The sequence below is a fragment of the Bufo gargarizans genome, chromosome 2 (assembly GCF_014858855.1).
Source record: "Bufo gargarizans isolate SCDJY-AF-19 chromosome 2, ASM1485885v1, whole genome shotgun sequence".
Taxonomy (NCBI): Eukaryota; Metazoa; Chordata; class Amphibia; order Anura; family Bufonidae; genus Bufo; species Bufo gargarizans.
In genome coordinates, this window is record NC_058081.1 from 7,917,254 (window position 1) to 7,936,165 (window position 18,912).

At 42.3% G+C, this 18,912-nt stretch overlaps 1 protein-coding gene across 1 annotated transcript in view; it reads left to right on the forward strand.

The window, feature by feature from the left end:
• Positions 1–517: 517 nt before the first annotated feature.
• LOC122929469 (olfactory receptor 1496-like) overlaps positions 518–18,912 on the forward strand; it is a 40,114-nt gene continuing 21,719 nt past the window's right edge. The window contains exons 1-2 of the mRNA XM_044283056.1: positions 518–535; positions 1,287–2,203. Of these exons, the coding sequence (XP_044138991.1) occupies positions 518–535; positions 1,287–2,203 (935 nt within the window). The remainder of the gene's footprint in view (positions 536–1,286; positions 2,204–18,912) is intronic.

Genomic DNA, 18,912 nt, shown 5'->3' on the forward strand with positions numbered 1-18,912 from the left:
TGTTTCTATGAAAAATGTATGTGGAATTTGATAGGGTGCTATGGGCAACTAAGCTAGTCTTCCTGTGCACCAGATTTGATAAATCTCCCCCATCATGTTTTTTGCCATATTATTACCCACTTTTACGAAAATGTCATTAATATGGTACAAATATGAATAGACCCCATGTATGGGCTTTTTATGAAACTTTTCACATAGACATTTCAGTAGAATAAGACTGCAAATGGCTTTGGCTATATGTTAATTTCCATTTTTACTTTTACTAAAGTTTTTGAAAAATGAATTAATTTATTTTACATTGAGAGCAAGTCACTAATAATTACTGGTTTTATTTTTGCAATCCTTAAAGGACTAGCACTCCAGAGACCCTGAACATGGCACAAACATCTCCTTAGAAATACTGTACTGAACATGTTATAAAATAAGAAGATGTAAGGATCAATGACTAGCACAGCAGCATTTGGTGCAGAGGAATTAGAGGGCTTCTAAAGAGGTTATACCTCCAACAGGCATACAGATGGTACAGTCCCCAGAGGTATTGAGATTACAACTGTCATGGGCAGTGGGTATGGAACCACTGTGTCAATCAACCAATGGGACTTAGGGCTAGCCCTAATGGACTATCCTGTCAGTTCGCTGGAATTCACCCTTTAAATCCTATACAAGGATCTGGACTTCGCTGCAGAAGAGTTACCAGGCCACTACCTCTTGGAATAGTCCCAGAGTGGTTGGCAGAGACACCAGTGCAATGCACTAAAAAGGAATAGACAATATTCGTTGTCCAGAACAGGCAGAGGTCAGGCAGGCAGAGTGCATGCAAATTCGTGAAACTAGGTTACGGCAAGTGTCAAAAGATCAACAGGCACTGATCAGATCAGGTAGCAGAGGGTCAGAATTGGTCAGTACATGAGCAGACAACCAGAATAGCACAACTTTGCAGGGAACTGGAGATTAATTTGCAAGCATGCAAGGGATAGACCTGAAAGATCTGTTAAGGTAGTGCAGGGGGCCACCTGCCACAGGAGAAGACTTGTGAGAAGAAAGCGATTAGGTTTGCTACTAGTGAGCAGAGGAGGGTAAGTGGGTCTAGAGCTGGCACAGCAGAGAAGCTAGCTGGGTAAAGAATGTGGTGAATGAGGAGTGGGACAGTGGTGGGCACAGGCCACCAGTGTACCAATGACAAGCAAATATTTGAGATGTGCACATTTTAGCATTGTTTTATCTACTTTTTATTTGTTTTATTATTTCTTCATTTTTTTACTATTTATTTTTTACTTTAATTATAGGAGACAAATCAGACCATTGTCACAGAATTTGTGCTATTAGGATTTCAAGCCAGTAAAAATGTAAGGACATTTATATTCTCTCTACTTTTTGTGGTTTACTGTGGAACAATATGTGGGAACCTCCTGATCATCACCCTGGTGTCCACCAGCAAGAACCTTCACACTCCAATGTACTTCTTCATATCACAACTGGCCATCAGTGACATTGTGTTGCCCACAGATATTGTCCCTAACATGTTCTACATGCTACTTAATAATGGTGGGGAAATTACTTATACCGGCTGTATCACTCAGTTGTATTTCTTCAGTGTATCAGAGGGTTTGGAGTGTCTCCTCCTCACAGTGATGTCTTACGACAGGTATGTGGCCATCTGTAACCCCCTCCATTATATCTCGATAATGACCAATCCATATTGCGTGAAGCTAGTCATGATATGCTGGTTGGCTTCACTGTCCATGACATTGACTTATGACACACAAGTATCAATGCTTCTGTTTTGTGGGCAAAATATTATTGACCATTTTTTCTGTGATATTCTTCCCCTATTAGAAATTTCCTGTTCTGACACTTCCATTGTTCGTCAACAGATTTACTTGCTCAGCATTCCTTTAATTATCACCCCAACCATTATCATTATTATCTCATATACTAAAATAATTTCTTCCATCTTAAGGATCCCATCCACTACAGGTAGACAGAAAGCCTTCTCCACCTGTAGCTCCCACCTCATCGTGGTCTCCATATTCTACTGGACTATTTTTTGTGTTTATATTCTTGCAACAAAAGGAAAATCATCAACAATCGGTAAAATCCCATCTCTACTCTATATTGTATTTACTCCTATGATTAACCCGATTGTATACAGCTTAAAAAATAAGGATATTATGAAAGCCATACGTGACACAATAAAAAAGATGTAATATATCAGGCTGGTTTAAAATCTGTAAAAAAAAACACAGATGGGCGCACCATAGGGTAATTCTGTGGGTATATATTGATATATGGAGAGAGATGGTAAGGCTCACCTTATATGGTTGTGCAAGGATAGGCACAACACTATTGTAGGTATTATCAAACAAGCCTGGATGTCTGGATAGGGCGGTCTGCAGCCACGGGATCACAGAAGATCTTCAAACGGAGAAGCCTGGAGCCCCCAAGAAGATAATAGTAATAGTATAAAGGAACAAAAACACGTCCCACGGCGCGAATTACCGTCAGCCAGTCACCAGGATCAAGAAGAAATCTTTTTATTGCAGCGATACAACGCGTTTCGGGGAATCACTCCCCTTCATCAGGTACACAGAGCAGCTCTGTGTACCTGATGAAGGGGAGTGATTCCCCGAAACGCGTTGTATCGCTGCAATAAAAAGATTTCTTCTTGATCCTGGTGACTGGCTGACGGTAATTCGCGCCGTGGGACGTGTTTTTGTTCCTTTATACAATAAAAAAGATGACTTTGTTTGGTAATTATCTATAAACTGACACATATGGGTTTTCTTGACAGATCAGATACTTAAAAAGGTTTTCCCATATAGTGGAGTTGAAAGTTTGTGAACCCTTCAGAATTTTTTAGATTTCACCATAAATGTGAGCTAAAACTACATCATATTTTCACACAAATCCTAAAAGTAGATAAGGATAACCAAATCAAATAAATGAGTCAAAAAACATTAGACTTGGTCATTTATTTATTGAGAAAAATGATCCAATATCACGTGTCTGAAAGTGAACCTTTCAGATAACAAATAATTAAAAGGTGGAATTAGTGTCAGGTGAGTGTTTTCAGTCAATGGGATGATAATCACTTGTAAGTGGGCGATCTGTTTTATTAAAACTACTTTAAAAAACAAATGAAAATCTTTGAAAATTTTATTTGCATCACCATTTTCTGACTGCCATAAGTTTATATTTCTGCCTACAGAGATGAATGAGGTTTTTTTTTCAGGACAAACTATTGGTACCATTTTTTAGGCAAGTACTTTTTGGGGCTTTTTAATCACTATTAATACATTTTTTGGCAGGGCACAAGGTGACCAAAAAATGTTGATCCACATGTTTTTATTTTTTTAATAATTTGCATACTTTGCATGAGAAAAATATTTTTATATTTTAATAGTCCAGACATTTTTGGACACTTCAAACCTGATATTTGTATATGAAAATTTGAAATGGAGGGTGATTAAAAAAAAAATATATTTTTTTTTTTGGGCTTTTTACGTAATAACTTTTAGCCTAGAACCTGGGATATTTTGATCACTTGTCCCACAGACCATATTAGAGTGCCTCTTGCACAGCTTTGCAGGCAGGTTACCATAACAAGCCTTGGAACACTTAGCAGGCCCCAGGCTGTCATTGTAACCTATCGGAGCCCTGTGCAGATAAAGAGGTTAGGTGCATCGCTGCCTTTTCATGTTCCAGATACAGAAGCTATAACTTACGCCACTTTCTGGCAAAAGTTACTCAGTTATAGTAAATGAGGAGGCATGAAGCCACACCCATCGCACTAAGCCACACTCCTTTTCCTGACAGTTCAGAAAAGCGCACAGAAGCTTAGAAAGTTGGAAATTATGGGGAACCATAATTTGTGACTTCTCTATGTCACAATAGTGGTGTTATGCCCTTAGTAAATGTCCTAAGAGTCCTCAGAGTGTCATTCACAAATTTCATGCCAATTGAAGCAGTTCCAATTCAGGAAGAATCTATTATGACCTGAATCAAATTTTCTCTCAGCAGAAAAACTTGAAACAGGAATGGTTCCGGATTCATTGGAGATCCTCTTTAAAACTTCTTCTTTATTTAAACATTCATTAACAGCAGACAGCCACATGGTGCACAAGACATGTTGACGCGTTTCGGGTACTGGACCCTTAGTCGTAACAATACAGCACAGTGAAACACAAAAATTTAAATGGCTATTGAGCCCACCCCTCCAGATTTCTGGGGAGGAGGGCACCTTTTCAATGGTTGTTTCACTGCAGTTAACACCCATCATCTAGACTACTAATCACCAGGTAGATGTCCTTCACATTGTGCTGTAACTCTCAAACTCATTAACCCCGTGCAGGGTATGCCTAGATGTATTTGGCTAGACAATGAGAAGGAGAAAAAAAAAAACCCGCACAGTGTGAATGATGTACACACTGTGCTAAAGCTCTCAAACTCATTAACCCTGTGTGGGGTATGCCTGGATGTATTTAGCTAGACAATGAGAAGAAAAAAAAAAAAAAAGAAAAAACCCGCAACGGGGTTAAAAATGTTCTCTCATTAGATTTGGAGCCATACCTAATTTCTAGAAATTTGCTCATCTCTACCCACAGTCCATTTGCCAAAAATGCTCTGTATTGTTGTATTCACAAAGTTTGAAGCAGAACACGCTATTTTTGGTGGTACTGTATTATACACTGTTAGATATATGCAAAATAAGGATGAGGGAATCAATTCGTAACAAACTGGGTTCATTCTAAATTTCTCAAAAATTTTTCTTCCAAACAAACCTGTCTACACTTCGGATGAATCCAGTAAAACTGCACATGTTGGTGGGCAAAACCACAAAGAAGGAAGAAGGATGCTCACATGACCCTGGGAGGAAGTGGAAGAAGGGCTAGCCCTATTGGCTAACCGGCTAACAGACAACCTGGGTCAGTCAATCAGTGGGACGGCAGACAGGATGCCTGTGCAGAACGTCATTCTGTATTGGGCTGTAAATGAGGGTGGATGAGTCTATGCAGTGTTTGACAGAAAACTGTCTTGGACAGTATACAGAGACACAATAATCACTTCCAGGGACAGTGTAGAGACAGGAAAGAAATAATTGTGTAGAATACTAGGGACTTTGATTAGTGAAAGGAGTTTGAGGGAGTGAGTGGCTGATTGGCACAGTGCTTAATAATACAGCTGCAGAACCTCATTCTTACTGTTCTGGGCCACAAAACCTGAAAGCCACCTGAAATATATATTTTTTAACCTCAAGCTTCTACATATCAGCATTGCCAGAACAGCACCCTATCTGTCCAGTGCTATTAAACGTGTTGCATTATAGCAAAAGTATTTTACGTCGATAACACAATTTTTATACAAGTAAAATGAAATGCAAATTACACCGTAGACAGAAATATTACTGCCTTTTCTGCATCGTTGTATAGTTGGTGTGGGTGTCGGGGGGGGGGGGAAGGATAATTACATTACAAGTTTGCAATGTGTGTTTTACAGTAGAGAAAGGCCTGTTTAGAAAGTGCAGCGTTGAACTCAAATAATGCAGTAGTCAAATGTTGCACCGGCCTTTCCTGCATCGTTATATTGGTGTTGTGGAGGAAAGGAGGTGGAATAATCTCATTACAAGTTTGCAACATTTGTTTTACAGTAAAGAAAGGTCCCTTCTTAAAATGTGTGTATAAGCACAAATAACACAGTAGACAAATCGTACACTGGCTTTCCTGCATCGTTATACTGGTCTTGTTGGGATGTATGGGAGAATAATCAAATTACAAGTTTGCAACGTGTGTTTTTCAGTAGAGCAAGGGGTCATTTATTATGAATTATTCTCCACTTTTTGGCATACTAATATTGCAGATTTTTTCTTAATGGTTATTTGCTGCAAAATCTGCAACTTTTTGCCGCTCACAACACTTTTCTCGAGTGCCGAGAAGAGGGGGCGTGGTATAGACGGGGAAGAGGGCGGGCAGGCAGGCACATCTAATTTATCATTTTCCATGACAGTTTTTGGCGTGGAAAATGACAAATCTACAGCAGCAAGTGAGCTGCCATAGATTTTAGTATGTTGCATGGCCTGCTGGAGGAAGTGCCAAAGTTATGTAGAGGCCTACGACTTCACACAACTTTGGCACATCTACCGGCAGCGCGAGGAACTAGGACTGGTGTCCAAATTACCGGTCTTAATGAATGTTCCCCTATATTTTTAAATGCAAATAACTCATCAAACAGAAATCTTACTGGTACCAATACAGCATCATTCCCAAAGTAAATTGTGAATTCACTGTTTGTAGAAGCAGAGGGACATCTAATTGTGCCTCTTTCTTCTTCTGGCCTTCTTCTTCCAGAGCCAGAATGTGGGGAGTAGCAGCACCAGCTATCCAGCCAGAAGTAGTAGTAATAATAATAGTAGGCCACAGTTCTCCCTGGCTTTGGAAAGAAAACATTATCATTGAGGAGAAAGAGGATGAGATTGTGGATTGGATGGCTCACTCCTCGTCTCAGTCACAGCTGAATGACTTGAAGGTGGCTTCTGAGTCTGACACCATGCCTTGGAGACAAGGGTCATAGCATTCCTCCTGCTCTTCCTTCTTGCATCCACAGAGAAGCCTTTCAGTGGTGTTGTCTCTGTCTTCATTGCCTCTTCTTATTGGTGCACCTTTCTATTTTCCTAAGAAGAGGCAAAAAAAAAAAACACCACACCCTACGAAAGAGAGTCTGCCTGATGATGACTAGTGTTGAGTGCGAATATTCGAAAAGCAAATTTTTCTCTTGAATATCGCAACTTCAAGAATTCGCTAATATTTTTAATATAGTGCTATATATTCGTTTTTCGAATATTCGTCATTTTTTTCCATCTGAAGTCATGATTCCTCCTGGCTTCTTGCTTGTGGGCCAATGAGTCATTGGCCCACAAGCAACTTAAGCAGGGAGGAATCATGACTTCAGAGGAAAAAAAATAACGAATATTCTAAAAAACGAATATATAGCACTATATTGAATATAGTGCTATATATTAGTTTTTTAGAATATTCACCATTTTTTTCCATCTGAAGTGAACACTGAACACTGTTCACTTCAGATGGAAAAAAAAATATGAATATTTAAAAAAACTAATATATAGCACTATATTCAATATAGTGCTATATATATATTTTTTTTTTTTGAATATTCATCTTTTTTTTCCATCTGAAGTCATGATTCCTCCCTGATTAAATTGCTTTTGGGCCGATCATGTGTTCAGATGGAAAAATTATGAATATTCTATAGTGCTATATATAAGCTTTTGACCCACGCCTGTATTGATCGCGTAATATTCGCATATTAAGTGATCATTACCTTGCCGATTTTGGAGTAAAAAAAAAAGAAAAGAATGTAGAACATAACGAATATTCAAATTTGCTAATATTCTAAGAATATTCTACAAAATATTTTAGAAATATTGCAAATTCGAATATTAACCCTGCCGCTCATCTCATATTGATGACTTGTGTCAAACCATTCAACATTATTGGAGAGAGCAAGGTACCCAGCAGGGCTGTCCTCTCTACCCTTTCCTTTTTGCCATTGCTATTGAGTTGCTTGCATGTTTAATTAGGTCGCTACAAAAATGATGGGGTTCCCAACAGGGATAAGTGAAGAATGCATCTCCTTATATGCGGACAATATGTTTATTTATATTTGGGACTTGGGAAAGTCTATTGATCCATTAATGTCTATCATGCAAGAATTTGGTATTAGGTCTGGAATTACTATAAACTGGAATAAATGTATTATTTTTCCATTGGGGTCTATTTCTTCAATGTTTCAATATCAGCTATACAGTTACAAGTATCCTATCAGTTTAAATACCTAGGTATTAATGATCCTCAGAAGTAAGTAACTATGTCAGACATAATATAGAACCTCTTCTTAGTAGTATGTTAGATAAAATCCATGTGTGGTGTAAACTCCCAACGTCTAAAGTAGGGATAAGTAATCTTCTGAAGCTGCTGTATTAGAGATAGGAGGGCTACACACTTCTGTTTCTAGATTACCCACAATCTCGATATTACGCAAGGTATGGAGTAAAGTTAAGGGTATACTGTCTATAAAGTGATATATGAAGGTGACTTCACTGTGACTCCACCCTATCTTAATGAAATTGTTCCATTTGGTATGGTTTTCTCCATGGGAAGAGAGAAGGGTTCCAATTGTTATTTAAGATTTGGAGGCAGGGAGTGGTTAAGACGTTCAAACAGCTTTAGTCTATGCTTCCCCATCCCCATACTGCCTCTTATAAATTTCTGCAGTTACTGCATGCTCTTTAGGCTGGGTTCACACCCGAGCGTTTTACAGCGCGTTCCTACGTGCTGTAAAACGCTCAACGGGCAAGAACCAATGATTCCCTATGGGAATGGTTCTCACCTGAGCGTTTTACAGCGCGTACGATCGCGCTGTAAAACGCCCGACGCCCCAAGAAGTACAGGAGCTTCTTTGGGGAGTCTTGTCGCGCGTTCCCGTACATAGACTTCCGGGAACACGCGACAATGGGCGTTCGCTTGTTCCGGAGCCACGATTGTAAACGTGCATACAATCGCGCATACATAGCGCTCCATCCCGTACGCTCAGGTGTGAACGCAGCGTAAGGTACAATTTCGAATGGAGTATTTGGAATATGTTACAATACCCATTATACAACAGCTTTTGACCTGTGCATTAACTAAAGGCTTAATCTCCTTGATATATAAATTCCTGCTTAATAAATCTTTGGGGGATGATGCTGTGAGCAGAGATTCGCAAATTTCTCAAAAATGTGATTCAGATGTTTTCCCAAAAAGATTTGATTTTAATTTAAAAAAAAGCTATTTCCTGGCTGCTGTGCACTGTGCATTGCAGAAACATGCATAGGGAGTCTGTTGCGCTAGTGAAATAAAACTGTGAGTCAGTATGACACACAGATGACAGGCATCACTCTTAAAATCACTTCACACTTCACTTATTTGGTCAGTTACGGAGTCAAAACTGACCAAATAACTTGTGTGAACTCAGCCTTACAGGTCATTGTTAGTATCAGGTATAAAGAACCATGTAGTGGCCCAAGATTCTACTATAGAGTAAAGAAGCGCACTCCTTTTACACCATCATCAGCTGATTCCACATAGATTTCTACAGAACCTGTTCTGTTACACGCTGAAGCAAATAGCGCCCCTATGACCAAGTGGACAGGGTGTCAGCAGTAAGTTTATGTTGACGTCACTGTTTATTTTCCCTTCTTCTCATCCGTCATAAGAACAATGCCCAAAAAATTGATCCTTTTGTTTGAGCATTTGCTCACTAATGCATCAATATCGTTAAGGCCCAAAAAAATCAGGAGTGGATCCAAAACAGAGATGACATATGATTGGAAAGTTTGCATGTCTTCTGTGTTTTGTACCCACTCCTGCTTTTGGCTTCCAAATCATAAGCATATCCTGCTGCAAAATAGGGACCGTGTAATACACGCCTTACGGATACTCCAAAGACAGGATACGTCGTGTTTCTCATTTTTTCGTCCTTCTGACAGGTCAGGAGAAGAGTAAAATAAATGGTGATCTCAATAAGGCCAAACAAGGACAATAGTGGTCCAGTCACAGAGTGGTGAGGGTTTGCAACAGCTTGAGGAGTCAACACAGTGGCCCAGTCATAGAGTGGTGAGGTGGCAACAGCATGAGGAGTCAACATCGTGGCCCAGTCACAGAGTGGTGAGGTGTCAACAGCATGAGGAGTCAACACAGTGGCCCAGTCACAGAGTTGGGAGGTGGCAACAGCATAAGGAGTCAACACAGTGGCCCCGTCAAAGAGTGCTGAGTTCTGGGGTAAAAGCAGTGGCAGTAACAGCGCTAAATGGTGGGTGGCAGTAGGTGCACATGGCAGCACGAGTGTGGTATCAGGCAGATAGCAGCATCCAAATAGTATGGCGATAAGTCTGATGCACCAGGCACTGACGTGTGGAAATCCTGGCTGATCCACGCCTGATTCATCTTCACAAAGGTCAGTCTCTCAACATTTTGGGTGGAAAGGCAAATTATTCTTGGGATAACTATGCCCCCGCCACACTAAACACCCACTCTTATGCCACACTACTAGATGGCAAGAAAGCTTGTCCAGGGCAAACTTGGCCAGTTGCGGCCACAAATCAAGTTTGGCTGCCCATTAGTCCAGGGGATATTCCATTTAGGATGGCAGGGTGCAGTCCAAGTATGCCACCACCTGCTGGTTTAGGTTCTGCTCCATGTCTTGCTGCAGCTGCTAGTGGGTGGTTTCTTTACGAGGCGGGTGAAGAAAAGTGCTCATCAGAGACTCTAGACTTAAGAGGGCCCCCTCCCCTGGTCAGACCTTTGAGAGGATAGGCGATGGAGCACATAGGCACCGACCAACTGACTACATAGGATGTCTCGATAGTAGTTCAGTTTATCCTCCATCTCAGTGGGGGTAAAAAATGACCCCATTTTGGACTAGTAGCAAGGGTCTAACATGATGGAGAGCCAATAGTCATTCTTCTGCCGAATTGTAACAATTCGGCTTTCAATACGCAAGCAACCGAACATGCATTGGGCCATTTGCACAAGTGACTCGGAGGCACCACTGCACCTTCACCACTGCATACTGCCACAATGTGTCAGGTCATCTGCCTGGTCTTCTTCATCGCCCTCTATCTCCTCCTGCTCTTCCTGCTCCTCCTCTCCTGTCATTTGAGCAGAATTTTTTTTTTGTATACATTGCTTTTCAGGAATGTCCTCCTCCTTCTCCTCCTGTTCAGCCCCCATAGGGCTCAGGTGGCTATGAGATCTAGGTGCCACGTCTCCTGCTCCCTGGCCAGCCACATTTAGCAGCATCTGTACCAGGACATGAGGCAGTGGAATGACGTTGTTCATCCCGTAGTCCTGTCGACTGACAAATAAAGTGGCCTCCTCAAAGGGCCTGAGCAAACGGCAGGTGTCACGCATGAGCTGCCACTGGCTAACGTCAAAGTTACACAGGGGAGTGCTCCTTTCCGCCTGCATCATTAAGAAATTGTTAATGGCCTTGCTCATACAGTCGGTCCAATATGTGGAGGGTGAAGTTCCAATGGGTGGAAGCCTCACATATGAGTCGATGTTGGGGAACACCATTCTGCCTTTGCAGCTCAAGAAGGGTGTGCTTTGCAGTGTAAGAGTAGATGAAGTGCATGCACAGTTTCCTGGCTCAGCCCTCCTTGACGGAGCGCAGACACAATGTTGTCAGCGACCATGTTTCCGATCCTAATGAGGACCTTTCATCAATTTTGACAGAGGCTAATTATGGTATTACCTCTTAGGACGGCACCCACTGAAGCCATGGGTGTATATATTTTTTTCAAACCCCCCCCCATTTGTCCACTGTGGCCCCCCGATGATTTGGCGTGCTGTATTATAATGAGCATTAAACTCGCAATGGGGAGGAGACTCAGTCTTCTGCTGTGGGCGTCTCCTTCTCCCTGGCTGTGAGCCGATTCAAAGATAAAATCGATTTTAGATGAAAAATTGTTAGGAAACATTCTTTCCTGTATAGTTACGTATATAAAGTGCAAGTGCCAAAAATTACAAGGAAGAGGGATTCTGATACAACCTGTATATCACATAAAGGAGGGCCTCATTCACATTGTGGTACAATTTTTCATGTAGTGGGACTCCGACACTCATAAAGCCTATGCATTAAGTGAAAGGGCTGCCAAAAATTACAAGGAAATGGCACTCCAATACACCCTTTGTTACACATAAAGGAGGGCATCATACACACCCTTGAAAATTTTTGATTGATGGATTGCTGGTGACCCTCTAAAACATTTGGAGCAAGGGCCTGCTGATCTGACCATCTAAAACATTAGGGGCGAGGGCCTGCTACTGAGCTGACCATCAAAAAAATTATGGTTGAGGGCCTGCTGACACTATAAAACATTATGAAGCAGGCCGGGTTGCCTGAATACTTTAGCAGGTAAAATGGAATAGGACTCCGGTTGTATTTTGTTGGTTTTCGGAACTGAGGCCATGATTAAGAGGGACGGGTGGGGGCATCCATATTGCACTGCTAGAGGTTAAATTCTTGGACCGGCGCAAGACGAACCAAAGCAAAATCATTTGCCAAGAATGTTTTCATTAATCAAAAACGAAAGTCGGAGGTTCAAAGACGATAAGATACCGTCGTAGTTCTGACCATAAACAATGCCGACCGAAGATTCGGCGGAGTTATTCCCATGACCCACCGATCAGCTTCCGGGAAACCAAAGTCTTTGGGTTCCAGGGGGAGTATAGTTGCAAAGCTGAAACTTAAAGGAATTGACGGAAGGGCACCACCAGGAGTGAAGCCCGGACACGGAAAGGATTGACAGAATGAAAGCTCTTTATTTATTCTAGATTCTGTGGGTGGTGGTGCATGGACGTTCTTAGTTGGTGGAGCAATTTGTCTGGTTAATTCCGATAACAAACGAGACTCCTCCGTGATAACTAGTTACGTGACCCCCGGCGGTGAGGATTGAGTTGACCAGACTTGGATAGTGAGACTGGACTTGTAGGTGAGGGCCTAAAGGTGAGCTGACCCTGTAAAACATTATACGCGTGGATTTTCAGGTGAGCTGACCCTGTAAAAGATTGTAGGTGAGGGACTGCTGGTGAGCTGACCCTCTAAAAAATTATATGCCAGGGCCTGCAGGTGAGCTGACCCTGTAAAAGATTTTAGGTGCGGGTCTGGTGGTGAGTTGACCCTGTAAAAGATTTTAGGTGCGGGCCTGCTGGTGAGCTGACCTTGTAAAAGATTGTCGGTGAAGGCCTGCTGGTGATATACCAGTTGTCCTCCCAAAAAACTGATTGAGGCATGGGTGTGATATAAATATAATATAATTTCTATATAGTGCATTTGTATTGTGCAGCATTTGTGTGCAGTTCTGCTAAGATACTGCAGCTATACAGAGGGACAAACAATTGGAACAACTAAATGCAGCTCGTGTGATATACCTGTTGCCCCAAAATAAACTGATTAAGGGGTTTGATATGTCCTGTGGTAAGAGCTGGCACAATTTGCCATGGAACTCTTGGCTTGGCTCTCGTTGACGGTCCTGTCCGAAAGGACGTTCAGCGCAGCTCGCCTAGCTCACAACAGTGTGGACTACCTCCCATTTCTAAAAATAAATGAGGCATGGATCTTGGAGCAATTCAACACCTGTGATGACCACATTTAATTGAATTTCTTTTAAACATATGTATTTAAGACGCATAAAAATTGCCTCTGATTAAAATTAAAAAATAAAAATTGCGGGAATTTTTGCCATTGATCCCCATTTGGTATGTTACTGTCCATGTTATGGGACGACTTTTGCACGTCTTGTAAGTATTTGTTGGCTGCAATAATGACCTGAAGGTTTTTCAGGTTTGCCTGCAATTTAAGTGGATGGGGCCCGCCGCAAACTTGCGGATCACGAACATTTGGTCTCGTTCGTGCGATCACGTTCACGAATCGTCCTGGCCGATCTTCATCCAATACTAGTTCTAAGGCACTGAGGGATCATTGAGAAAGCTGACATGGACTGCTATGTACTCCTTTACTACCTTCCAAAATTTTCCCCTACTTGAGACACTAGGCCGCGCATCAGGGTGAGGGTGCTGGCGGGATTTCATGAAATTGTCCCAGGCTTTGCAGAGTGTTGCCCTGCCTCGGTTGGAACTGCTGCTTCCCCTTGTCTCCCCTCCTCTGTTGGACAAGAAACTACAGACTCTGCCTCCAGCGTTGTCAGATGGAATTTTTTTGAGCAATTTTTCAACAAGAATCTTCTGCACCGTTTTGCTCGTCCTCTCCACCAGAGGAATGAGAGATGAGTTCTCTTTGTAGCTGGGGTCGAAAAGGGTAAACACCCAGTAATCCGTGTTGTCTAAAAGGAGTATAATGCACGGGTTGCTGGAAAGGCAGCCTAACATGAAGTCAGCCATGTTCTACCCACCCTAGCTGAACAGATGGAATTAATACTATCCTCTGTAGCGGAGGCAACCATCTTCTGCTCCTCCTCTTTATCGTTCAATCCGCACTGAGAAGACAAACTGAGGGTGGTCTGGCTATCACCCTGTGCAATATCTTCCCCCAGTTCCACCTCTTCCACATGCAAAGCGTCGTCCTTTATTGTGAGCAGCGAGCGTTTGAGTAGACACAGAAGTGGGATGGTTATGCTGATAATAGCGTTATCGCCGCTCACCATCTGTGTTGATTCCTCAAAGTTTCTTAAAACATCACAGAGGTCAGACATTCATGTCCACTCCTCGCTTGTGAATAGTGGAAGCTGATTAGAAAGGTGACAACTATGTTTCAGCTGGTATTCCACTACTGCCCTTTGCTGCTCACAAAGCCTGGCCAACATGTGGATCGTGGAGTTCCAGTGCGTGCTCAAGTCGCACAACAGCCGGGGAGCTGGCAATTTCAAGCGCTGCTGCAGCGTTGACAGACTGCCTGAAGCTGTCAATGACTTGCGGAAATGTGCACACACGCGGTGCACCTTCACCAGTAGCTCAGGCCAATTGGGGTAGGTTTTGAGAAACCACTGTACCACAAAGTATAAGACGTGGGCTAGGCATGGGATGTGTCTGAGCTTGCCGAGCCCTAAAGCCGCCACCAAGTTATGGCCATTATCAGACACAACCATGCCTGGTTGTAGGTTGAGTGGCGAGAGCCACAGCTCAGTCTGGTTTCTTATCCCTTGCCACAGCTCTGCAGCGGTGTGCTGTTTGTCCACTAAGCATATCAACTTCAGCACGGCCTGTTGACGCTTACCCACTGCAGTGCTACACTGCTTCTAGCTACCGACTAATGACTAACTGGTGCTGCACGAGGATAATTCGGAGGAGGAAGTGGAGGAGGAGGCAGAAGAGGAGATGTGGGGGGTGGAGCCCTGATGGAATTGGGGCCCCTCAATCCTTGGCGTTGGTAGCACCTGTGCCATCCCAGGGTACGAGTCGCTCCTGGCCTCCACAACATTCACCTAGTGTGCCGTCAGGAAAATGTAGCATCCCTGGCCGAAAGCGCTTGTCCATGTGTGATATACCTATAATATACCTTCTAACATAGAAAGTATATTATAGTGTATTTGTATTGTGCAGCAGCTGTGTGCGGTTCTGCTGAGATACCGCAGCTGGATAGAGGGACAAACGCTATTGGAATAACTAATTGCAACTTGTTAAGTACTCCACAGTAACCATTTAGTTATTTTACCTCCCTGCTACTTAATCCCCGTAGATACCTACTCCTAACAATGGATGTAGACATCTATGTGTATCAAGGACATGTGTACACACACTTCCGAGACATTCAGTCTGCTTCTAACCACAAGACTGATCTACCTAATTAAAATACACGAGATAACACTTTTGGCCATTGTCTTGGAAAAGCCACAGTGATTGCTTGTAAGCCATGTGACCAAGCCTTGTTTTGTAAATTGAGTTTCCAAAACTCCATTGTCTCGCTGGCTCAGAGGAGGAGTTTGATGCTGTTTAAGTTGAATGCCCTTGCTTTCCATTAAACGTGTTTTGTTCCAGCATGAAGCTTTGGCTCCTGTGTGGAGTATTATGCGACACCAGCGATATTTAACTCTGTGGAATTTGGGCAATATTATTTCATGGGAATAAGGGAATGACACACGATAACTCATATTCAGACCGTCACAACTGGTGGCAAGCAGTGGGATCATCCCTTTTCCCTGCACTGAGAATCCAAGGAAGGCACTGGTGTACAGTGATTGGAAGGCTGGTACACACAGCTTAAGTGCAGCACACTAAAGGAACTGTTCGGAGTTAGTGGAGGGATTGCCAGTACAGTTGAGTGGACACCTGGATGTTCGGGTTCGACAGGTTCGGCCGAACTTCACAAAAATTTCGAGTTCGGGACCTGAACTTGAGCCGAATTTGACCTGAACTTGACCCTGAACCCCATTGAAGTCAATGGGAACCTGAACTTTTGAGCACTAAAATGGCTGTAAAAATTTCATGGAAAGGGCTAGAGGGCTGCAAATGGCATCAACATGTGGTTAAGAGCATGGCAAGTGCTCTGAAAACAAATGTGGATAGGGAAATGACTTTAAATAACATAAAATATGTAAAAATAAAAAATATATAATCTTGATCTAGGAGGACGAGGTCCATATAGAGTAGGAGGTTGAGGAGGTGGTGGATGTGGTGGTGTAGGTGGAAGTAGTGGTGGAGGAGGAGGAGGTAGCCTACACTGCTTTTTGTTTTTAAATTTATTTTTATTTTTTAAATTAGGGTACACCCCAAAACATTGGGAAATATAACCTGTGATAACCCCCTCCAGTCATGCTAAACAAACGTTCAGACAATACACTGGATTCAGGGCAGGTCAGCACCCCCAAGGGGTAAAGGGCAAGCTCAGGCCATGTGCCCAATTTGGAGACCCAGAAGTTGCAGGGGCTGACCCCTGTCAGTCAGTTCATGTAGGCGTGTGTATACTTACTGCCCTACGACCCCGTGATGTTCACGATCCAATTTGATATCTGCTCAACTTTCGATGTTCATTTATGCGCCTACCATGGTGATCACGGGTGGCGGGGAACCAGGGTTCCAGGCCGGAGATGGAGCATGAGAAAAAGTGACCACATCCAAGGGAGGATTCATTTTTTCAAATTTAAAATTATAGAGCGGAAATATGGGACAAAGTATTAAAGCGTAAAAGTGGCACAACTCTTTAAAGTTTAAGCAATGAATAAAAGGATGTGTTGCGCTTCAATTAATGAATAAGTTCTTTAATTTTATTTCCTGTTAACTATGCAGAGCAGGTGTTTCTATCTGGCAAAATTTGAAAAATGTCACCTGACAATGTAGTTGACGATTTTTTTAAATTGATGTTCCTGTCACCTATGTAGAGGTGCCCCAGTGACATCCACCATCCATTTTGATATCTTCTCTATCAACTTTCGATGTTCTTTCTGAGCCTACCATGTTGATCACGGTTATCGGCGAATCAGGGTTCCACGCCGGAGAGGGAGCGTGAGAAAGAGAGACCAAATTTAAGGGAGATAAATTTATTTAAAAAAATTGGGATAGAGCGGAAATATGGGAACAGATATTGAGGCGCAAATGTGGGACGAATTACAGAAGCGCAAATGTGGGACACATTATTGAAGCGCAAATGTGGGCCAAAAGAGTAAAGATTAAATGTGTGACACATTATTGAAGCGCAAATGTGGGCCAAAAGAGTAAAGATGAAATGTGGGACATATTATTGAAGCGCAAATGTGGGCCAAAAGAGTAAAGATGAAATGTGGGACACATTATTGAAGCGCAAATGTGGTGCAACTTGTTAAAGTTTAAGCATTGAATGAAGGGATGTGGCGCGCATCAATTAAAGAAGAATTTATGAAATTTTATTCCCTGTCACCTATGCAGAGCAGGGGTTTATTCACATCTAAAATTGTAAAATATCAACCCAAGAATGTAACAGAAAAATTTCAGAAATTTATTAACCTGTCTACTTGGTAGAGCAGGGGTCGACGACAGGAAAAAATTGTTTATTATCACCCGAAAATGTAAAATAAAAATTATTGAAATTTATTAAGCTGTCAACTAGGTAGAGGAGGGGTATATTACACCCAAAAATTTGTGAATTTCACCCAAAAATGTAACTGACAATTTTTATTTTCAACCTGTCTACTAGGTATAGCAGTGGTACTTCACACCCAAAAATTTGTGAATTTCCCCAGAAAATGTAACTGACAAGCATGAAGCTTTGGCTCTTGTGTAGATTATTATTCGACACCAGCAATATTTTACTCTGTGAATTTTTGGTGATATTATTTCATGGGAATAAGGGAATGACAGACAGTAACTCATATTCAGACCGTCTCACAACTGTTGTGATATACCTGTTGCCCCATAAAAAACTGATTAAGGGGTACGATATACCTGCTTCCACAAAATACAGATTAAAGGGGTTCTGCAGTTTGTTTAAACTGATGATCTTTCCGCTGGATAAATCATCAGCATCTGATCGACCTGATCAGCTGTTTGAGAAGGCAGCGGTGCTCCAGAAGCCCCGCGCCTTCTAACTGTTTACCGCAGGCCCATGTCATGACTAGTATCAATGGCCTGGCCAGGGCTAAGCTCTATTCAAGTGAACAGAGCTTAGCAGCGCCTAGGCCATTTGATATTAGTCGTGACATCACTGGGCCTGCAGTAAACAGTGAGAAGGCAGCAACGCTCCTGATCGTCAGGGGTCCCGGGTGTAGGACCCCTGCCGATCAGATGCTGATTATCTATCCAGAGGATAGATCATAGGTTTAAACAAACTGCAGAACCCGTTTAAGGGGTTTGATATATCTGCTTTCACAAAATACTTATTGAGGGGTGTGATACTCCGGCTTCCACAAAATATTGGCTGAGGGGTGTGATACAACGGCTTCCACAAAATATTGATTGAGGCCTGTGATACACCAGCTTCCAGCAAATATTGATTAAGGGGTTTGATATACTAGCTTACAGCAAATACTAATTAAGGGGTTCTGTATACCTGTTTCCACAAAATACTGATAGAGGGGATAGATATACCGGCTTCCACCAAATATTAATTGAGGCCTGCGATACATCAACTTTCACCAAATAATAAGGGTTTCGATTCACCGGCTTCCAGCAAATACTCATTAAGGGGTTCTATATACCTGTTTCCATAAAATACTAATAGAGGGGATTGATATACCAGCTTCCACCAAATATTGATTGAGACCTGCAATATACCTGCTTCTACAAATACTGCTCTTCTATAGAGACTCTGTCAAAGGGTCATTTTAAAAATTACAGGCAGAGGAAGAGGCAGGCCATTTCGCAGGGGTGGTAGGGGTCGGGCAGGTGCACCAGGCCGGAGCCTAAGTGGGAAGTTGAAGAAGGTGCTTGT